General features: G+C 36.5%; 1 protein-coding gene across 9 annotated transcripts in view; it reads right to left on the minus strand.

Moving 5' to 3' along the window:
* Positions 1-21,087, minus strand: part of NALCN (sodium leak channel, non-selective) — a 231,909-nt gene that overhangs the window by 141,815 nt on the left and 69,007 nt on the right. For all 9 annotated transcript variants that reach the window (XR_014949395.1, XM_085556997.1, XM_085556986.1 and 6 more), the window contains 3 exons: positions 5,725-5,867; positions 5,502-5,606; positions 2,729-2,815 (listed from right to left, as the gene is read on the minus strand). Coding sequence is in view for 8 of the 9 variants with exons in the window: in XM_085556997.1 (XP_085413123.1) it covers positions 2,729-2,815; positions 5,502-5,606; positions 5,725-5,867 (335 nt within the window). In the remaining variant the exon portion in view is untranslated. The remainder of the gene's footprint in view (positions 1-2,728; positions 2,816-5,501; positions 5,607-5,724; positions 5,868-21,087) is intronic.

Consider the following 21,087-nt stretch of genomic DNA (forward strand, 5'->3'; position numbering starts at 1 on the left):
TAAATGGGTAGCACAGGACAGCCCCTGCAAAATCTCTGGTTCATGTCAGGGAAAATATGAGTATGAAATGCAGGAATTGCAGAGATGTCCCCAGCAACTCATTATTAAAGTGCTTGGCACTAGGTAGGTCTTTAATCTCAAATGTGTGAAATATTTTCTCCAGTTAACTTGACAAGTATTTTTCTACTAGAATTTAGCCTGCAAACCCACAAATCTCAGAAGCACAAGCCTTTAAAACTTTGCTGCTTCTATTTAAAACTTTGCTGAGCTGTTGTTTAAATTGTTGCTACATCTATTTAGTTTCTTTACTCAATATTATCAGCTGTTATTACTATACCACTACTACCAGATGACACCTCTGAACCCCATTAGGCTCCTACAGGTAGCTGGAACCTATCCATGGCCATGGAGAAACACATCTCCATACCACCTCTATATTCCACACCTCTGCACCCCATCACTGTCCTACAAATAGTTAGAATGAACCATTAAATGTGTGTGTATACATGTATGGAACATGACATATAAAAATATACATAAATAAAGTGCACCTAAAAATAAATCTGAGAGCTGCACAGAGGAACTTGAGTGGTTGGAGGCCACCAGTGCTGAGTATTTTAGGGGTTTCTAGGAGCTGGCTGCATAGGCTAACAGACCAGTCACCTCTTTGATACTGGCTCAGTACAAAACAAGACGCAAAAAAATTTGATATAACTGATTTTTATAGTAATTTCCATATGTCTTTAAAAAAACCCCTGGATTGAAATTTATTGTAGTCACGCTTTATAGCTCACTGCTGCTGAAGGAAGCAGTTCTCACATTCCTAGACTGCTCCTACTAATGTTCTGGGCCCCTTCTTGTGTCAGAAAAAACATTTATGCAGCTACAGGGAGTCTGATCAATAACAAATTCACTTTTCTCCTCCTGCCAACTTTAACTCCATTCCCTGAACAAATGCATAAATACAGTGCCAGCTCAGGCATGTAGTGATGGGGAAGTATAGCAATGAGGAAGAGTAAGACTATCTTCTTTCTGCAATTCTCACATTGTGATCTGATGCAGAACAAAAAATCCATTTCTCAGAACATTTAAAAATCATTAGATCACCTTAATATGTAGACCAGCAGTTAAAAAAACCACAAAAAGTATTACATCACAAGAATACTTAATGAATGCAGAGGTGTCTAATGCATGGAAAATTCAAATTATACAAAGCAAGTCTTACAGCTCAACTCTTATTTCTTATATCTAAAAGTTAGAGGGTGCATAAGACACATAACACATAGAACAGCAGTCCTGTTTACTGCTTCCATGATGACACCAACTCAACACAGCTTATTAGTCAAGAGAGACAGTAATGCCATGAAGAATAAACTTCCTAATGGAAATTAGACATGGACTTCATATAGTTACTGGACTATTGGACTAATGAAGAGCTAATGGAGTTCATTTAGTTTAATGTCTTAAAATGGGTGCTAAAGCTTTGTTTCAGAGCTTCTCCTATTTCATGAAAGGATGAAGAACAAGAGGAAAACTGCTGGTGTATATAAATATGCAAACATAAAAAGCTGAATGCATGAGATTTATGTCCACTGGAACACAATGTACTGCATTCACATGATTCCTAAAAGGGGCAAAAATGCAATACCACAAAGGTAGACCAGGTAACTCAGATGGTATCTTAATTTTTATCTGAAGTTTTCACTGTGAGTTCAGCTACATTTTATCCACATACCTGACACTGTTACTTGAGAACATCACAAATGATGCTCCTGTTGCTGTCAAAATCAAGAACTAGATTTGGGAATATGAATGATCTGTTAAGACATATGCTATAATAAAATATATGGCAGTAGTTTGGAAAAGAAGAGATATTTGAGAATGAACAGCTTGTGGAGGCGATTGAAGGTGCTTGCCAACTTAGGGTTCAGCAATGTACATGCTGCCAACAAGAACGTGTATTTAGCTTACACAGTCAACCAAACATAACCAAAATTGCCAGAAAATGCTATAGTAGATTTGGCTTTCTATTCTGAAGTTTGTTTTATCTAGAAATTACATTATTTAACTCGCAAATAAAAATTTGAGCTGCTGTACAGTGGTCTGTTCTAAAAACGGTTTTATAAAAATACTACTTAACTTAGTCTGGATTTATTTAAACAATGAGGACAGAGATTTACAAATTAACTTATATCCAAGTAGAAGTATCCAGTCTGGAAGTTTCAAACACTATATGGCTTGTTCCCTACGTACTTCTTCTCCCTTTTTTTGTGAGCCTATTTTCACAAGGGAACAAGAGAAATTAGGTATTTCTGTGTTTATTATGATTAGTAATGCTTCTTGGCATATGTTATTGTATTTTGCATTCAATAAACAAGCATTTATGATGCAAATATCCTAGGAATGGAATATTTTTGTATACAAACCCAGAGCAATAGAACATAATTAACTATTTTGTTTTGTATTTTAAAATCTGAAATCTTTCTCTCATTAGGACACAAAACAGAATCTTATCAGGAATGATTTTTCCAATCTTCTCCCTTTGGATGTGGTACATTTTATTTGTTCATCTGTAATTTTCAAGAAAAATTTATACACGACAGAAAGCAATAGATTAAAAAAATACATTACTAAAACTATGGTAGCTATTTTTCAGCATAATTTTCTTATAGCAACATTTGAGTGATGCTGGTCACACACAGAGATTTATTAAAAAGCAATGTCATACCTGTAGACATGCAGGAGCTCTGCCTTGGGGTTTATTCACATCAACAGCCACAAGCTGCCAACCTCCAGCAGCATCTTCATGAAACATCTTGAAAGGGAAAACTGTTGTCAGAAATGTTTTATGTGGCAATAAATACAAGTGAGATCTAATACATTCCCCTTAGGAACCAGCATGCATTTTCATGATATCTAGTTTAAAATAACAGAGGAATGATTCTTTCTGCTACAGGAAAAAAAGTAACATGCTTTTTCCAACAATTGTCTGAAATTTACTCAGATAACATCAAACAATGTATCTCTATTAGTCCTAATATAGAAAAAAATTCAGTTCTGACCAGCATCATTAGATGGTAGTACCTGTTCAGAATAATTTCCTTACTAAGGTAAGCCTATCCTAAGAAAAAAAATACATTGTGACAAACATAAATAAGCTTCATGGTGCATTTGACAATAGCAGACAACATCATCTTTTTTATGGCAAGGACAACTTTGTTTTTGTTGCACAGATGCATATCAAGAGTAGCTGGACAGTCCTTTTGTATTGTTTCACAGAGATTAAAATTCCTGAAGCAGCTGAATGTTTCCAAGCCCTAATGATGGCAATGGAAAAGGCTCTCTTGACCACAGTGGCATTCACATTTTATCAATAGCCTATGGAAGAGTAAACATAGGCATTCTGTTTTGTTGGGTTTTTTCCTCAGAAATTAGGACACAAAATGATGCAGACTGCTGGACATAAGGAACAGCGAGATACCACATCTGAAAGTGATTAACATTGTCCTTGAAAATGTCCTTGAAAGAAAATGAATGGTTCTAGCATTTCTACTTGCCACCTGCATCTACCATGTAATGAAGTGTGGCAAAGTTCCTACCTCACTCCCACCTTTTCCTTGACACCCAGCACTCAAACGAGTCACCTCAAGAACACAGCCACAGGAGGGGTGGTTGAAGTTAAAAAGTCATCCTGAGAGAAGTGCTCATTAGTCTGGAGACAGTGTCACCCAAATGTGGTTGCAATTCTTTCAAGACTTTATTTAGCATCTCTGCACTGGGAAGAATTGCCAACTAAGATCAGCACAGTTACTCCTCTTTTTACAATGCTTTAAAGTGCTAAAGTGCTTTAGAAGAACCTCCTTTTATCCTTTTCTAGAGACTCCTTCCTAGACTTCAACTCCTGGATACTTGTTTTCTTTTCTATAGGACTAAGTTTGGGAAACACCTTAGCAACGTACGAAGCAGGAAAATTAAGGCATAGCTCTCAAGACTACTTCATCACAAAACATTTTAACTTTAACTTTAAAACCCTTAACAAGTGTTTTAACTTTTGTCTGGTGCTTTGAACAAGAAATCATGAAAGTATTTTCTGGCCTTCTTAATACAGAAAAAGATAAATAATTTTTGCAGTTTGGCAACCTGGACTCTCTTGATATCCTATTTTGTCACTGACTCAAGGAATGAAGCAGTCATGTCTGCATCTAGCAAGTTATTTTTCATTTGCGTGATGCAGATTATATTAAACATGTTCATGTTCTTTGGCATCATGACATTAATTTGGATATTTTAAACGTTTTTAATGTTGGCTGCTTTTTGTGTTTCCCTACATTGAACTCTCTGTTCCATCCACTATCTCAGAGTATGTTGGATAAGACTATATGGCTCAGGATTTGTCCTACGAACATTAAGATCTCAAGGCTAAGCATATGTCATGTAGAAAAGTCCTTTTTTTTTAGACTTTAAATTGATATCACAAAGTCTGCTTTGACAAAGACATATATAGAGTAGAAATTATTGCCAGAAAGTCTATCTGAGGCAAAAAATGTAGCAGCCGGCAGAAAAGGACTAGATTTACATATGGACTACAGAAATATCGAAAAGAATATAAAACATATTCAATAGTTATTTTTGAAAACTTAAATCCTTTGGCTTAGGAAAATAAATAATCTCCAGCTCCATGGTTAGAAAAAGTTCCCTCGTGGGTATGTTTTTCATATCTGTCTTTCTAAGAGCTTTTTGCAGGCAGCTGGTGCTGGTTCTTCTCAGAGACAGCAAACTGCACTATCCTGGAAAAGCCTGGTCTATTGCCCATTTGGGAAAATGGGCAATATAATGAGTGAGGGAATTTAAATCTCAACCCAGTAGCTCTTCTTTTTCCCACTGGGTTCTTTCCCACCACCCAGCCCACCTTTCCTATCACGGCTTCTTCTTACTTGTTATTTCTATTCAGGGGTCTCACTTCCTGCGACTACCCCAGCTGTGAGCATGGCTCTTTCCTTGACCTACAACCTATTTTTCCTTGGTCTCAACACACCCTTCTCAGTTCCAGGACCCTAAACACTTCAGCTTCCCTAAACAATTCAGCTACCCTCTGACCCCTCTTCTTCCAGCTACAACTTTGGGATTTCAGCTCTTATTTTTTAGTACAGAAAGTGATATCCAATAGCAACTCTGACTTCAAACCACATAGTGGTTCAATTACATGATAAAAAAGCATTATCGTACTTTATTAAAAATAATACAAACACAGCAATAGCATACCTAGCCATATAGGAAACTGTATTATGGTCTTCTCTATTATTCCTTTCTAAAAAAGACTAGCTATATAATGCAACCAAGAATTTAATTTTTTATCAAAATGCATATATCACGTTTAGAATACAGTTAGCACCATGCAAAGTCAAATATATCATATATGACAAGAATTTTTTGCTTACTGTTAATTCATAAACTAAACCAAATCAAATCCCCAAAGAATCTTAGAATCTCAAGAGCTTCACCTGGGTGGTGGCAGTTGAAGTAGTACTGCTCCTGGACCCCCACATCTGCTGGAACTGCACTCTAATTTCTGCAAACGTTTCAATGATGACTGCAATAAAAACATTCTGGAGAATGAAAAAGAAAGAATGGCTGACACAAAGCTCAGCAAGCAGAAAAGAGAAGAAATTAATTCTAATATGATTTATATTTCAGACCAATTTAAAAAGACATATTTTTCAGTACCTTAACAAGCCAGGCCAGAAAGAAAATTAAGGTGATGAAATAGAAATATGAACGCCATCGGGGAAAACTGTCAATTGCTCGATACATAAGGAACACCCAGCCTTCCTGGGAAGCAGCTTCATAAACAGTAAATATACTTGTGCCTGTCAGAGGAAAAAATGAAAATGTTTGGCATTACATCTCCATGAAAGTATTCAGTATCAGCAAACAAACTTTTATCTATCCTATTTTTGTTTTCTCTAAAGGGTGTCAGCTCTCCTCTTCTCATTCAAAGTTTTTCAGGTGCATTTCTACATTTCTTCCTTTTGCAATTGAATATTAATTGGTTTTGTATCAGATCAGACTGACTCCATTCCCTCCCTAGACAGACATGTAAAATCCTTTAAAAGAGTTCACCGGCAATATACAAATGTCTCCAAAGGCAAAATTTGCATTCAGCAGCATCCCTGAGAAAAGGCAGATCTAACAAGGATCAACATTCAGTAGGTCAAAGAAATCACTTTTAATATCAGCAACACTGAGCAAGCAGCAATACATCAAGAAGGTGCCCGACACTAGCCAGTACAGGTAAGCATCTACAGCAAACTACTGAACTGTTTTGAAATCCATGTAGTAGCTATGTTAACATACATATGTTACCTTAAGAAAGCATTTTAAAGTTGAACTTGCTACCACTCTGAGGGTGGTAGAGAGAAGATGAAAGGAAAATTATGAGGCCTTTTTGTGCAGAAACCACTTTTGAATAACAGCTATAAAGCTACTAATTTTAAACATAAAGTTGAAACTCAGCCTACTGTCTGAGTGATAATATGCTTTAGCCAGCTTGGCCTTCTTCCTTATCTCTGCAATGAAGGCTTCAAAATATAGACCAGTTATGGCTTGTAAGTCATTCTTGTTTAAAGCAATTTTTTGTTCCAAGAAGAAACACAATTAAACTGTGAAATTAAACTGTGAAATCTCACAAACTGCTGTGAAATCACAGAATTGTCCTATAGCCACCCGCCAGCTCTGCTCCACTACTGCTTCGTTTTACGGAAAGTCTTCGATAAAAGAGAGGGAGTATGAGGAGCAAAACACAGCAGCTGCCAGCAACATAAAGATAGAAAGCTGACTATCTGATCCTTTTCACAAAGAAAGAAGTGGTTCTGGGCAGAAATTTCAGAATCCAGGAGTTTCCCAAAAAATCACAGAAGCCTGTAAGAAGCTCAGTACTACTATTTTCGTGCTGAATTTGCAACATCTATATCCTTTTGTCTGCTAACAGGGACTGGATGAACCTGGAACCAGTTTTGTCTCAGGGTGTCCCTTCTGCAGATAAATCTTCACTGATGAGAGGAGAGAGGAAAAAATTGATTTTTTTCTGTATAACATGTACTTTTGATAGATAGGTGTCAAATGGCTAAGATGGGCATGGTGGGTAGTAAAAACTGTTAGGTTTTTTAGTTATTGAATTCCTTGCTTATTACTGCATATTGTTCTCAGGACCAAGGGAAAGAAATGAAAATAAAAGGAAAGGAAAATCATTCAAGCATAGAAAGCAAAACCTTTAATATCTCTTTAGAAGAAAAGTGGTCTCTATCAATGCTGAAATATTCATCAGAGATTACTTCATGGGTATTTTACATTTCAAAAATTCAAAAAGTAATGGTTCAATTGTCTAATAATATACTGTTGCTGAACTGATTAAATTATTGAACAAAACAGTGCTGTTGAGGACAGGCAGAGATTAAAGGGAAAAAAGAGACTCTATTAAAAGTTGCTGGCTAGGAAACTGCCATTAGTCATTACCAATGGGAAAGTCACAGTGAAGATTAATAAAACAGAGGGGCTGTCATGCAAAGTATTTATAACACATCACTGGGCCATCTGCCACAGTAAAGCAATACTGTGAATGGACAAAAATACACAATTAACCCAATTAAAATGAGTTTGCCTGTGACACTAAAGTAAAAATATCTCTATGGTGTTTAACTGGTAGAGGTACACTTAAGACTGTTTGAAAGCAATCCTTCTTAAGAATATACATTCTTGCTTAACATATGTGACTAGAAAGTAATAAAACTCATTACTGATGCCAGGGACCATGCTGTTCACTGTCTCTTGGAAATCCTCTTTCATACAGAATAAGGGATGCAGAATAAGGGATGTAACACCATAAAAAGTTTTGCCTTCAAAAAGAAGAGTTATTCTTAGTGAACATCAAGCTTACTGCATGTTGTTGCTCTTCAGTTTTTTTCTGATTATTTCTTTCATTTTGGACTACATCTTACTAAAGCCAATGAGTAAGTTATTAAAAGACTGTCCTCTCACAGCAACATACTCTGTTTTTCTCACCATGTTCAAAGCCATATGGACGGTGAGAAAGTATCAAAATTTTAGGTGATGGTAGGATACATCCCAAAAAAAACAGACATGGGAATACTGCCATAAATGAAACCTAACATATGCCCCTCAGATCAAATGGCAAATTTGTTGTTTTCCACAGATGTATGTATTCTATCAGTGACAAAGTGTCTTTTCCTACTAGTTCAAAAGGCTTAAGTAATGACAGCAGAGTGCTGAGAGTCTCATGGTTAAGGCATATGAGCACACAGATCCCTCTGCAGCAGGAATATGGGTGCCACAGGGAATGAGGACTTGAAACCTGCAGGGCCTGGCTACTCAATACACAACAGGCTCCACTACTTCAGAATGCAGTCACCTCTTGTCAAAGTCCTGAATGTTAGGACCATCATTTATGCAATCTAACTGCAGGCATCAGCAAGACTTTTTAGCCATGAAAAAGCTTTGAATAATGAAGAGAATTAAACACATGGTTGTTATGACACTGCGCATCAGGTTAAGCATGTTGGCATGGGCAACTTGCTGAATATGAGATATAAAACTATCTAGGAAATGTTTATGATCATTTTCCTATTTATTTCAGTAAATGGTTAAACACTGAAGGCATTCAATATTAATTTGGGAGGAACTTCCTGATGACAAAAGTGGCAAATAAAGCAACTTGCTTTGAAGTTTTTGTGTTTTGCTTGAACTTGTCTAATAAATTCAATTTTGATGTAATGATAAGACAATTCCTTTAAACACATTGATAGTTAAATAAAAAAAAAGGAAAACATTTCTCAGTAGAGATTAAAACTCAATAAATCAACATCGTAAGCTCTATCAATCTCAAATTACTACTTTTATCTAAGCAAGAAACACCTCTACCATTGGAAATGTACATGGCTAATACCAAAAAGAAAATAAAAAAGTTTAGAAAATGAAATATTTTGTGAAATACTGGGAAAGAGATTGAATCTTGCTCAATTTATGTGACATTTTCACTAGCTCCATACTGTATAGAAGACAAGACAGCAATCAGAGACAGACTGTATCCTTACTGATAGGGTACGTTTAGTATATGGGGATTCAGGATCAGAGTGCAGGGGGCTTATTTCTTCTTCAATACATGTGCCTTTCATATCTAGAAGATGGGAACATTAGTCTGAAGGGGTGTGGAGAAAATAATTGCTTAAACACCTAAATAATTGTAATAAAGTTCTAATGGTATCTGTGCCTAATCAGGAAGCAAAGTAACCTGGCTCTTCCATGCTCTGCTGATGAATAGATTACCAGGGAAGCAAAAAGAATTAGAAGAGCCAGGGAAAAAAGTGATGATTTTTCTTAGGGGAGTTAAATCACCTATCCTGACAAACCCTATATTTTAAATGACTAAGGAATATAGACAGTGTGTATTTTTTAAAAACAAAAGGACTCAAAGTTAACAGAAAAATAGTATTACTATGCAGGGATGGTCTTTAATGTACTGTATTTTATATTTATGCACATTTTGTAAACACACAGGATTTTCTGTTTGTTTCTGTGACTCTGACACCACCATGCTCTGCAACACCATCTCTTTCTACATCCAGTTCATTCTGCAAATGAACATCATGAAAAAGGGAGTACACTGAATAACTCTGTAGTTTTATAACAGCAGAATTAAAGGAGCAGAGAAAAAAGAGCACAAGAAAAATTCACTGAGTTGGGAAACAGAACCCTTTCCTCCTAACTCAATGAAGCATTCTTGCTTCTTGATTCAAAATTCCATATTATCTGAGGAAGAGAATGTATGGTGCTGAGGACTTATTATCTTTGTGCTATGTGTAGCTATTTCAAGTGAGATGCAAAAACTGAAAACTTAAGTCTAGTTATGCATTAACACCAGCAATTTCTGCATGTGTAATTTATGTTTATGGCTTACCATGTTAGGATTTTCTCAGATTTCTTGTGACTGCTGTGGAGCTGCTGAGAAAGAAAATCTACAGGAGGGTCACTTTATGTAAAAAAAAAAAAAAAAAAAAAAAAAACAACAAAAAAACCCCAAAAACAAACAAACAAACAAACAAACAAAAAACCCCCAGAAGTTTTATTTCTTAATTTCTTGTTTTTCTTTAATCAGGGATTATTCAGGCAAGTAAAAATCCGTGCGTTGTTAATAAAAGCTTAAGCCACTACCCAGGGCCACGCATGAAACGCACCAGATGCCAGGCAGTGCGGCGCTCCTTTCCCTTACTTTAGAGCAGCCGCTAGATGGGAGTCGTGCACCTCGGGCACATCTGGAACATCAGCCGGCGGAGCGCCCACCCGGAGAGCAGACTGTGTCAACCTCTCGCTGCGCCGGTACAAGGGTTGATTCTCCTATTTGCCGGCAAAACGAAGCCGCCTTCTGGCAGGTGCTGCTGTCTAATTTCGCTCTGTTGTGCTGCACGCTGAAACGCAGCCTTCCGTAACACGGCTCTGGGAGTGACTGCTCATAAAGCAATGAGCTCTGCCCCAGCTATGGAAATGTTATCATGCCTGTTTCTGCCCTGCTTACCTTCACTTATAAAATCACAAAGCTGGATGTTTCGTCAGGGCATGGGTATTTCAATTGATCAGTCGGCTTTTAATTTATCTTTCATTATTAAGGTATTTGTAAAACAGTGCATGTGGTCAGGGTTTTCCAAGTGTTTTACACTATTGCTTCAGTGAAACTAGAAAGGACTAAAAATTGTCCAGAAATGCAAGGACAAAATTGTTACCATCTCTGGGATGCAGCTGGCAGACAGGACTGAAATCAACTAAAAAATCAACTAATCCTGAATGGCTTCATGGGGTTGCTTGCCCCTGAGTGAGCAACCTATTTTACTTTCGCAAACCAACTCTCACCAGCCAGTCTGCCAGCCAGAAAAAATCAGGAGGAAAAGAAAAAAGCCTCAAAACATGCCAATGCTCTTCTTTGTTGAAACCTCAAGCCCCAGGGCCATTTTCCTGATACTAAGCTGCTGAAAAACTGATTTACAACAGCAGAAAAAAAACCCACACTGCCAGTCTGAACAGTCTTTCAATCCTTGCTAAGCATAGTGACTTAAAATATACAGTAGTGATGTGTCACTGATTTTTCATTTTGAAAATCTATTTGCTTAAAAGAAGATGAACATTTTATGTATGAGAAAAGACTATAAACAGAGACTGTACAGATAAAAGCATCAATACGGAAATAAAAGTTCTAGGATCAATGCAATCTGATCTATAGACTTGGTAATGAAAAGACAGAAAATCACAGAATTCACACAATCACTAGGTTGGAAGAGACCTTCACTATCATTGAGTCCAACCCATACCCTAACACCTCAGCTAAACCAGTCAACTTCTGGGAAAAAAAAAATTAACTTGCCTGCACTGCTTGCAGGTATTTTAGAAATGTGTACAATATTCAGAAGTCAGCTTACCAATATGAATGTAGCAATGCTGGCCACATGTATTGACTGCACAGAGTTAAACAGGAGCACGTTTCGGGTAAAGAAGTCCACTCTTAGTTGTACCATTAGCGTCTTACATGTGATAGTACTTAAGTTCCCTGATAATATTTTATGCTTTGAAAAGAGAAATCTGCTTTACATTTTTGAACAAGTCCAGGGTGTAAAGAAAGATGAACATTCTTCAGAATGACTTTATGTGTACTTTGTTTATGGACATTTAGCAGAACAGCATTTATATCTGCTTTTCTGTAATAATTTTTTAATGAAAATAGCTATAGATTCATAAATAACTTAAAAAATAGTAATCCAAAATGTCAGCAGAGCTCATAATCTGTCTTTATGTGCAGAAATACTGTCTGCTTTTTCCTTTTGGCAATTAGACAGCTGTAGGACTGTCTGTCTTACAATCACTTTTGTAAGTGTGGGGAGGCAACTTTACAAATTTAGTGGCAGCTGATGAGAATCAAGTAAATGTTGAGCTGCAGCACACATAGCTAGCTGGAAGCTCTGCAGCACAGTCAAGCCTCCCACCTCTCCTTCGCTCTAGAGAGTATTCTTAAGGACACAACTCTTCTCAGACCTCTGGAGTCTCATCTTCAACAAAATGGGCAGAGCTTCAGGCTGAAGCCTAGAAGCATGACTCCGCCATAGCTGGGCTTTTTCTTATCAAACTGTAAAAATACTCTACAGACCTAGAAACCAAGAATACAGAAATCCTTAGGCCTTGGCTTTGAGTGATGAACACTGTGAAGATGGGCTAGCCACCACCTCAGTCTTTCCAAACGCCTCTGATTTCAAGTACAGTCATAGTGGAGTCAATGCCTGTTACAGTAAATGTTATGACAACACTGTATAATATAAAAAAAGTTCAATGGAGGAATCTCTATAATTTAATAACTTATTCCTTTGAAAATGAACTGTCTTTTTATAAGACTATTACTTCTTTCTTTAAAATGCATTACATATGTAGACACATTTATAGAGTAAAAGTGGCAGCCCGGAAATCAGAATTTAGAAATTCCCCAAGATTGTTACATTTCAAATTTAAGGAACACTTTAAGGGTTATCATATTAAAGAGAAGAGTTTAAGGCAGAGTTCTTAGTACAGATATGATGTATTTGGATTGCCATTCAGCCAAATGCTGGGAATTACTATTAAAAACAAGGTAGTGATAGATTACTTTGTTAGAGAGAAAACAACATATGCAAATCTTTTTTGACATAAAGCATGCAAATTCAGCACTTAATTTTATAGACTGTTAATCAAAACTATTCACTTGTTACATGCTTTCCCAATAGTGACAGACAATCTAATTTATTTTAAATACAATCATGAAACAGCAAAGCTGCTTTGTCCTAAAGCTCTATTTCAGTTTTGTTTGATTCCTCTGGGCATAACCTATGAATTGCAGGTGCTTCTCTGAGGATGTACTTGCTGTCTCAAAATGAAGAGGTCAGCGCCTTTCTTTTGAATGGATAACATTTTCAAAAGCAGGTGCACAATCGGTGGCAAAACTGCTGTCATCTTAAATAATATGCTTTTAAAAATCCCCCCACAAAGAATCAAAATTTGATTTGCTTTAGCTATAGTGCACATCTGAACAAGATTTTATTCTTGTATAAAAGTTTCACCAAAGGGTAACAGTAGAAAATCCCAACTAACAAGACCTGCTGAGCATTCAATGAGCATAAGACAGTAGCAGCACTTAGATCAATGCATTTCTCTAAGAAAAAATAACAGACAATAAAGCTGGTTAAGTAGACATTATAAAAACCGATACATGTTAGAAATCTCATTAGCCTTCATGCATCTGAATAACAGCAGCAAATATACAGTGTCAAATGCATCTTAACATACTAATGCAACTGAAGAGAGACAATAACTTTCCCTCCTAAATGGAAGGAACAAGCTCTATGATTGACTGTTTCAAGAAAACCCAAATGAAATTCATTCAATGACTTGTTTATCTGTTACTAAGTACTCCCTGGTGCCTTTTACATGCCACTAGAAGGAAAATAATTCATCTACTTTGTTGATGTGAGGGACTGGTTTGCCCACTATCCTAATACATGCAGTAAGAGTGTGGAGACACAGACAAATGGTTTAGTGAGCTTATAGCACACTGAATCCCACAGCACCTTTATGAGATAAGCATATTGTCCTGGTTTAGAGATGGCTGTATTAAGTTAGGGACTCTGAGACTCTCCTCAAGCAGTGACACAATCAATGTCTAAGATGAAACTATCTTAAAGATTTCTGATTTTAAAACAGCTGGGTGTCAAAAGACAAAGAACCTGTTTGTTTTTAGTTTTTTTTGTAATAAAAAAGTACATGGATGTCAGCAAAAAGCCATCAACTTTTTTTCCTTTCCTTCAGAAAACAAAATACTAAATTGGAAAGAAAACCAATTCTTGTAACATCTGACTTTTTTTTTTAATTCTGAACTGTCTTAAAGTATTTGCATGACCAGAGATCTACTGATTATCAAAAGAATTCTTGGAAGACTAGCACTAATGGAATAAAGCAGCTGGTAGGTTTATTAGGAGATGAAAATCAAAACCTTTGGCAAGAAAAGCTGTATAAACTGCCAGGTATTTCTTGGGAGAGAGAATTTCCAAAGTTTTAATACACTCTGTTTAAACCTTGTTTTCAGTATTATCTGCTTTTGCAGAACTTCTTTCTGATCTTTATGCACTACTGAAAATAATCCCACACACCCATAACAGAAATTTCTGGGATTTCTCACTGTCAAATCAGTGTGGGTTTTTTTTTTATCAGATAGGCCTTTTTCTTTTTTTTTTCAGCATCAAGTTTACCTGCAAAGATGTTTATTCTTTGAGTAGGTGTGTGTCAACTCTGTGCTTTGACTCAAAGCTGCATTAATTTTCTACAGACCAATGATATTTAACATATTTTTTCTTCAAAGCTTTCTGCTAAAGTGGGAATGTGGCATTTTGTACTGAGACACATGAACAACATGTGGTTTGAGAAGAAAGGCTGTGTATGAAAAAATAAGTTTTGGCATTGCTCATTGAAGCAGTTTCACAAGAAATACACATCAGACCTACTCTGAGTAATTTTTTTATCAAAGGATGAGGTAAAGAGATCTCATTTTCCATATGAAAATAATTTTCAGTGGGTGAAATAAAATCAGAGCTTTTAGATCTGAAGGTGCAAACAAGTACTATGCATAAATTCAGGGCTGATTTTCTTCATGTCATTTACTTCACAGTGACTACCTCTTTGTCTACTCTTCAATTAAAAAAAAAAAAAAACAATTTTGGAAGTCTGCCCACTCCCTTCACCGAAGTCAAAGGCACCTCTAAAAGCATATATAAAGATATTTGGTGCTGGATGTTATAAACATGTTATTATCCTCAGCAATGTGTCTGCAAATGCTACCATGGCTTGGGTAGAAATTTTGTGTTGTTACATTATGACCCCATATTTTTCATAACAAGAAACAAATCCTAATCCTTGTAAGTTTTGCCAGTATATTTTTGTAATATTTTGGAGAAGAAAATTATGTTCCAAATTTTTCAATCATACTGCCTAAAGTCAGACATGTGAGCTGATATTCAGACAGCTGGATATAGTCAGATTCTTTGGGACATGGAAGGACACAAATTAAAAATTTTCAACCCAGGCCTAAATGCTACTTGAAGCAAAAGAGGAATTTATCATTCCTTTGGTAGAAACAAGGTTAAATTTATGGTTCTGAGATTCTACCCTTTAAATGCCCACAAAACATAAAAGATGCTGGGAAAATGGTATATTTTATCAACATGGTGTTTGCAAAACACTTACTAAATTGCCTGCCACATTAAAAAACCCACAGATTAATAGTATGAGATGCAGTCATGAGGAAAAAAAGCACAACTATTTCCAGACCCATTAATTCTACAACCTCTCGGAAATGGGCTTCCTAAATGAAGAAAAATGTGACACAAGAACCACAAAGAAATATCTGCTTCCAAAACTGACCGTCAGGCAGATCTCTGGTACCCTGGCACTAAAACCCTTGCAAGTTATTTTCCTAAGAAGCTTGCAAAACTACCAACTAAGCGCTGTTAGTAGGATTCATGTGCTCGCGTCAGAGATAACTATAATAGAGAAGAAACAATTGCTAGCAGACAATAACAAGCACTGGAATAACTGAGAGTTTGTCTCCTTGGAATTCTTTAAGAACACATCAGCTAAGCATCTGTAAGGAACAAGAACAGGTGACTCAATCCTGGAGTGGCCTGGCAATGAGCTTGACCTTCAAATAGATATCTTGTTTAGGTTCATACTAATTTTCTCTAATTTTCCAGCAATAAAGAATTCTCTAAAGCCAGTGCAGCAACTTTACTAGTTATTAAAAAAAATATATATATATATATTAACATGGATAAAGTAATCGGTATTTGCTTGGGCTGCACATAGACACTACAAAGAAATGAAGATCAAAATTCAAAAAGCACCTTGCACTAGGGTTTTGCCTGGAAAGTATTGTAGGAGTGGTGGTGCCAATCCAAGTTCCATTGCTTCTGAACTGGTTAAATCATATTTTTCAGCAAATAAAACATTTGTATTTTTCTTCCATAAAGGAAGCATTCATGAGTCATAGGTTGTGGTTCTAACTTCTGTAAAGTAAGAGATGTAAAAAACACTGGGAATAAATAAAATGTCACGCAGGATGTGATTTAATGATAAATTAACTCTGTAATGCTCTGACTACTGTGTTAAATGCACCACAGCCATACAACACAAAGTACTGATTTCCTATAAGCTGAGTCTGCCTCTTAAAATCACCCTTTTGTTGAGGGCTTAATGTTGTAATGATACGTTGAACACCTTAACTGGCATTGCCTGTCTGCACCCTAGCTTGCACCAGAGCTCTTTTATTTCCAGCATAAAGTTGTCCCAAAGGCATTAAGCTGGTATAATTTCATCATTCTGTACCACCCTCAGTGACACTGACAGTAACACATTTATGTGCCCTGCCTCATCCTGAGCAATTGCTGCTTGGGTCTCATCACATGTCAAACCACAGCCTGAGGCTACTCCAAAGCAGCTCTCCTGTGGGCACTTATGGAATGAAACACTGTAGCTACAGCTCCCCGATCTTTGGATGGATGTGCCTGCACCAAGCCCGGCTCCCTCCAACCCGAGCACACACCTTCAGCACTATCCCAAATAGGCTCACATCCTTAGCATCTTGCACTGGCTGACATTCCCACCTGCCATACATTCCTTCTATACTGGGTTATGAAATCACATCCTTGGGATGTGATGCAATGCTCATGGAAACTTTGGACTGAAAAGTCTCATACTTTTGATTTACCTTTAGGGTCACAGGGGTGACTCACAGGGTCAGTGGAGATCAAGACCAACTCCTGTACATATAGATATCAACCATTCAGCTCTAGAATGGACCAGGCTACAGTATTGTAAACACCTGTCAGCTCACACCATAGGGAAAAATAGCACTATGCACTTGTCTCTGGCCATAAAGAAAGGCAAAGGATAATACTGGCATTGAAAAAAGTAGACATGAAATTGAGATAGGCTGAATTCAGGTATTTTCCAATCATCAGAGAAATGAAGTCCTGAAAGAGTTTTTAATCTTGTTTTGCCTCTTTTTCTAAGTCAGGACTTCACACTTCCAAGAAGAATTAATATGACACAGTTCCCTATGGTCACAAGACGGAGTAGACAAAAGCACCATCAAGGCCAAACCAAACCCTAAGTTCAAGAGAGTCCAGTTGTTTTAAATAATACAGGCTGAATCCTCAAGTAGAAAATAGTACAAAAATAAAATTTCATTTTTATTGGCTTCCTGACAGAAGATTTCTAAGAATGCTTCTAATGAAGTTATGAAGGAAGGATTAACACTGTGGTCTGTGCAGGAAGAACTCAGCAATGTGGCTGATTTAATAAAGTACTGCACAACAGCTGGGGAAAGTAATTCTTTAGTACAGTGTCTGGTTTTGCTACAAAATACATGTTTACTTTGAACTAAAACAGAACACTGAAATTCTCCAGTGAAAACTCAGTTCCTGAGTTGCTCCTTCCCCCTTGTGCCTGAGGACACTGTGGACATAGGTCCACTTGTGCATCTGTCTGTGGAAAATGAATTGCATATAAAACTAACACTATCTCTATACTTTGGTCAAAAATGTTCACTGCAGAAGCTCTAACAATTTGAACATTCTAAATACTGCTGCCAGTATAGCAGGTCAAACCTATTTATAATTCTAATATTTAACTGAAATGGAAGACTACTTAAGGACTGATGGAACCAAGCATGTATTTAGAAGGGAGGAAAAAAAAAGAAAAGGAAAAAGAGGTCAAAGCTCTTGAAGATACTAAGAGTCCACAGGTCCATGAAAGCATGTGTGTTGTGGATTTCATTGCATTTCTAAGGAATTAATTAAATCAGAAAACATCTGGAGCATAACATGCAGATAGAGACTTGTTTGTCTGGTATAACATAAAGCATCATATCTGAAAAATTTGGTAAAGTATTTGAGCAGAGAATAGAAACAGACAGGTATAAAGTAACTAAAAGCATTTATTTCACTTAGGTTCAAGACACCTGTGAAACTGCTGTAGAAAACAGGTTAACCACAGTCTGGATAAGTACACGGTAGAAGAAGCGTTCTTCATTGGATAAAATGACCAGGTAAAAGCTTGTAAAGACTAATCTGATTTAGAAAAAAACATACAGACATCTATTAAATTAATCCTACAACCTTCCCAGAGCAACTATTCAAAACCAATGTTCTCCTGTGACACTCCAAAATTTCTTCAGAATTTCTCTTAATGCTCAAATGACTGCAGTCAATATCCTCAGCTATTTCCAGAGCATTTACCATCTTACTTTGTGAATGTCAGTAAAATACATATTCATGGCTATGGTATAATAATGGTAGAGTGCTGAACTTTTAAATGTTTTTCAAAGTATGCAATTTCCATTCATTGCTACTACCCTTCCATGAATCCTCATTATTGCGCCATAGTTTTGTATTTGATAACAAGGACAAAAAGAATATATCCAGGTAATTACAGAATTATGATTCTACATTAAAAAAAAAAAAAGAAAATAGGAGAAAGAAAATGCATATGAACTTTGCTCTAGATTAAACAGTAATTCAACTAAGGCTTTTTGCTTCAAAGAGAAAGGCAGGTAAACATTTAATTAATTGTCATCACTTCAGAATTCTAATTAAAATGCCAAAAAACAGATGTAAATCAGATGTAACACAAATATAAGAATGTTAAAAGTAAATGTAAAAAAATGTTAACATGTACAGTATAGCAATGGCTAATACAGAAGGATATGTAAGTAGTACATATACCAGTATAAAAAACCATGCAAAACCAGCCACAGGCAGGTAATTGGAAGAAAATACCACAGTTTATCAGAAGAGACATACAGAAGTCCTGTTGTGACTAATCTATCTTATTTGAATTTGTCAGCCCCTGGGTAACTTCCAGCTACGTGTAGAGTCAGCTCCTCCAGATATAGAACAGATTTCTGAAGGTTTTATCTTGTACATTTTACCACAGAGTATCTATGCTTCATTAACAGTTAGATGCTCCCTGTTTCAGTCAGGACTGGCAAAATCTTCTGACAGTAGATTTGCTAAGTGTCTTCACTTTTTTGAATTTTATGCAAGAAATAATTTCAATTCTTTCAGTATCATTAATTTAAAATGTGTGCAGCTTAGCTGGAAATGAGCTCAAAGTCATTCAAGTTCACTGTAGCTGTTTAAGTTAAGTGCCAAAATTTGGAGCTTAGTTACTGCAATATTCTTCATATTGGAAAGAAAGGTCATACTGTTGTATGGCTAACTCATTTTCAGATATGAACTGATATACTTAACTTGAGGGTTGACACAACAACGAAATGAGATGAAGTAGTGATCATTATGATACTCTCCACAGCAATATGGCAATAGCACAGATTTGTTGGAAAAGTAGATAATAACCTTCTAAAAGACTTTTTGGATGTGAGTGGAAAAGGCTGACTGTAGTATGGGAGATGTATGTTGACATTTCTCGAGATGGCTAATCAGACCTTCCCTGGAGACAGAATTGCCTATCTTCAAAAAGTCTTAAAATCTGCTCAATATTAAGGAGTACCTACAAAGCAGCTAGAACAATTAAGCAGTCTGTTGACTGAAAATATCTGTAGATATTTTAAGAAAAACAGCAATTATTTGCATAGTGAAACAATTCATAGAACAAAAATGTCCCTATGGCAAAGAGATCAAGATGTATTTCTCAACACTGTGCCCTAAGTATAGAGTAATAGAGAAGTGGTAACTATTTTTAAGATGTGTTTAAAATTTATGAAGCTTTTTTAATAAGTTTAAGAAATATTTCAATATTTCACAGCAGATCCAAAATATTATACTATTCTTTTAGCTTGTACCCTAGATCTTTTCCAGTACCACTCAATGCATACTAGATATTGTGTAAGTTTCTTCACTGGGCAATGTCATGACATTGACAATGGAGTAGAATACAGTAGCTACTGCAAGTCTCTAAGAACAATAGAGAAAAAGCACTTGGGAAAACAAACATTCGATATTTAAATATTTGAGTAATAGAGTAATAAGGTGAGACTGTGCACTATTTACTGAAGAACGAGCATGCCATTACACATTTGCTGCAGGGTAGCAGCATGTATGAAGCCAGTTAGCACAGACAAGCTGATGTGCTGGAGAGTCACACCTAAGCTGCTGCTCTGTGTGTGCTCCCCCCTCTAGAGCAGCCATCTGTGAATTAGATTTTATGGAGTAGCATTATTTCCTCTTATTCCTCAGTAGAAGTGAGAGAGTCAAGCTGGAAGCTGGCCCTGTGTTATCAAATAAAGGTCTTAAATCAAAAATTATTTGGTAAACTGCTCTAGAGTAACAGAGGGCATATTGCATGAGTATTGCACATTGTATTTCTAGCAGTTGTTTTTGCTCATTTTCACCAACTTTATGAAAATGACATCTAGGATAAAATCATCTAATCTCAGGAGACAAGGTAAAACCCACACGTCCCACACATTGCACAAGTGCTGAAGGTCAAAGCCTGCAACTCTTGTCTGAAAGTGAAAATCTTTCACTGTGAAAATAATTACCTCTACTACCTGGTAACTGCAGCTTTCATTATGCAGCACTATATTGTCTTAATGGCACCGACTGATAATTAAACCAATAGGATCTAATTTTCTTGGTATGGAATGACAGGTTTCTAATTGCTTGACTTCATTCTCTGTCTGTTGGCAAAGAGTTTTCTGCTCCTTAGCATGGCTGAAATTAGTCACACCTCGTGTTTCTAGGTTGTTCACACACCTGTCACACCTTTAATTCTTCTTTCTATTTTTCACATTGTTCTTCTTTCCTTGTCAGATTTTGAGTTGTTGAGTAGCTATCCACACAAATAGCTATTGTCTTTGACATAAGCCTTTCTTCAACTCTCATGCAGAGTGAAAACTGGTGGTCTGGGAGGTTGGTTTTGCATGAAGCAGTTCTTTCTATTTGTTGTCTTAGAAAATCCCCATTAAGGAAATTATCTTTGCATTTATTCCCTTTT

This window comes from Lonchura striata, chromosome 1 (assembly GCF_050655825.1).
Source record: "Lonchura striata isolate lonStrDom1 chromosome 1, ASM5065582v1, whole genome shotgun sequence".
Lineage (NCBI taxonomy): Eukaryota > Metazoa > Chordata > Aves > Passeriformes > Estrildidae > Lonchura > Lonchura striata.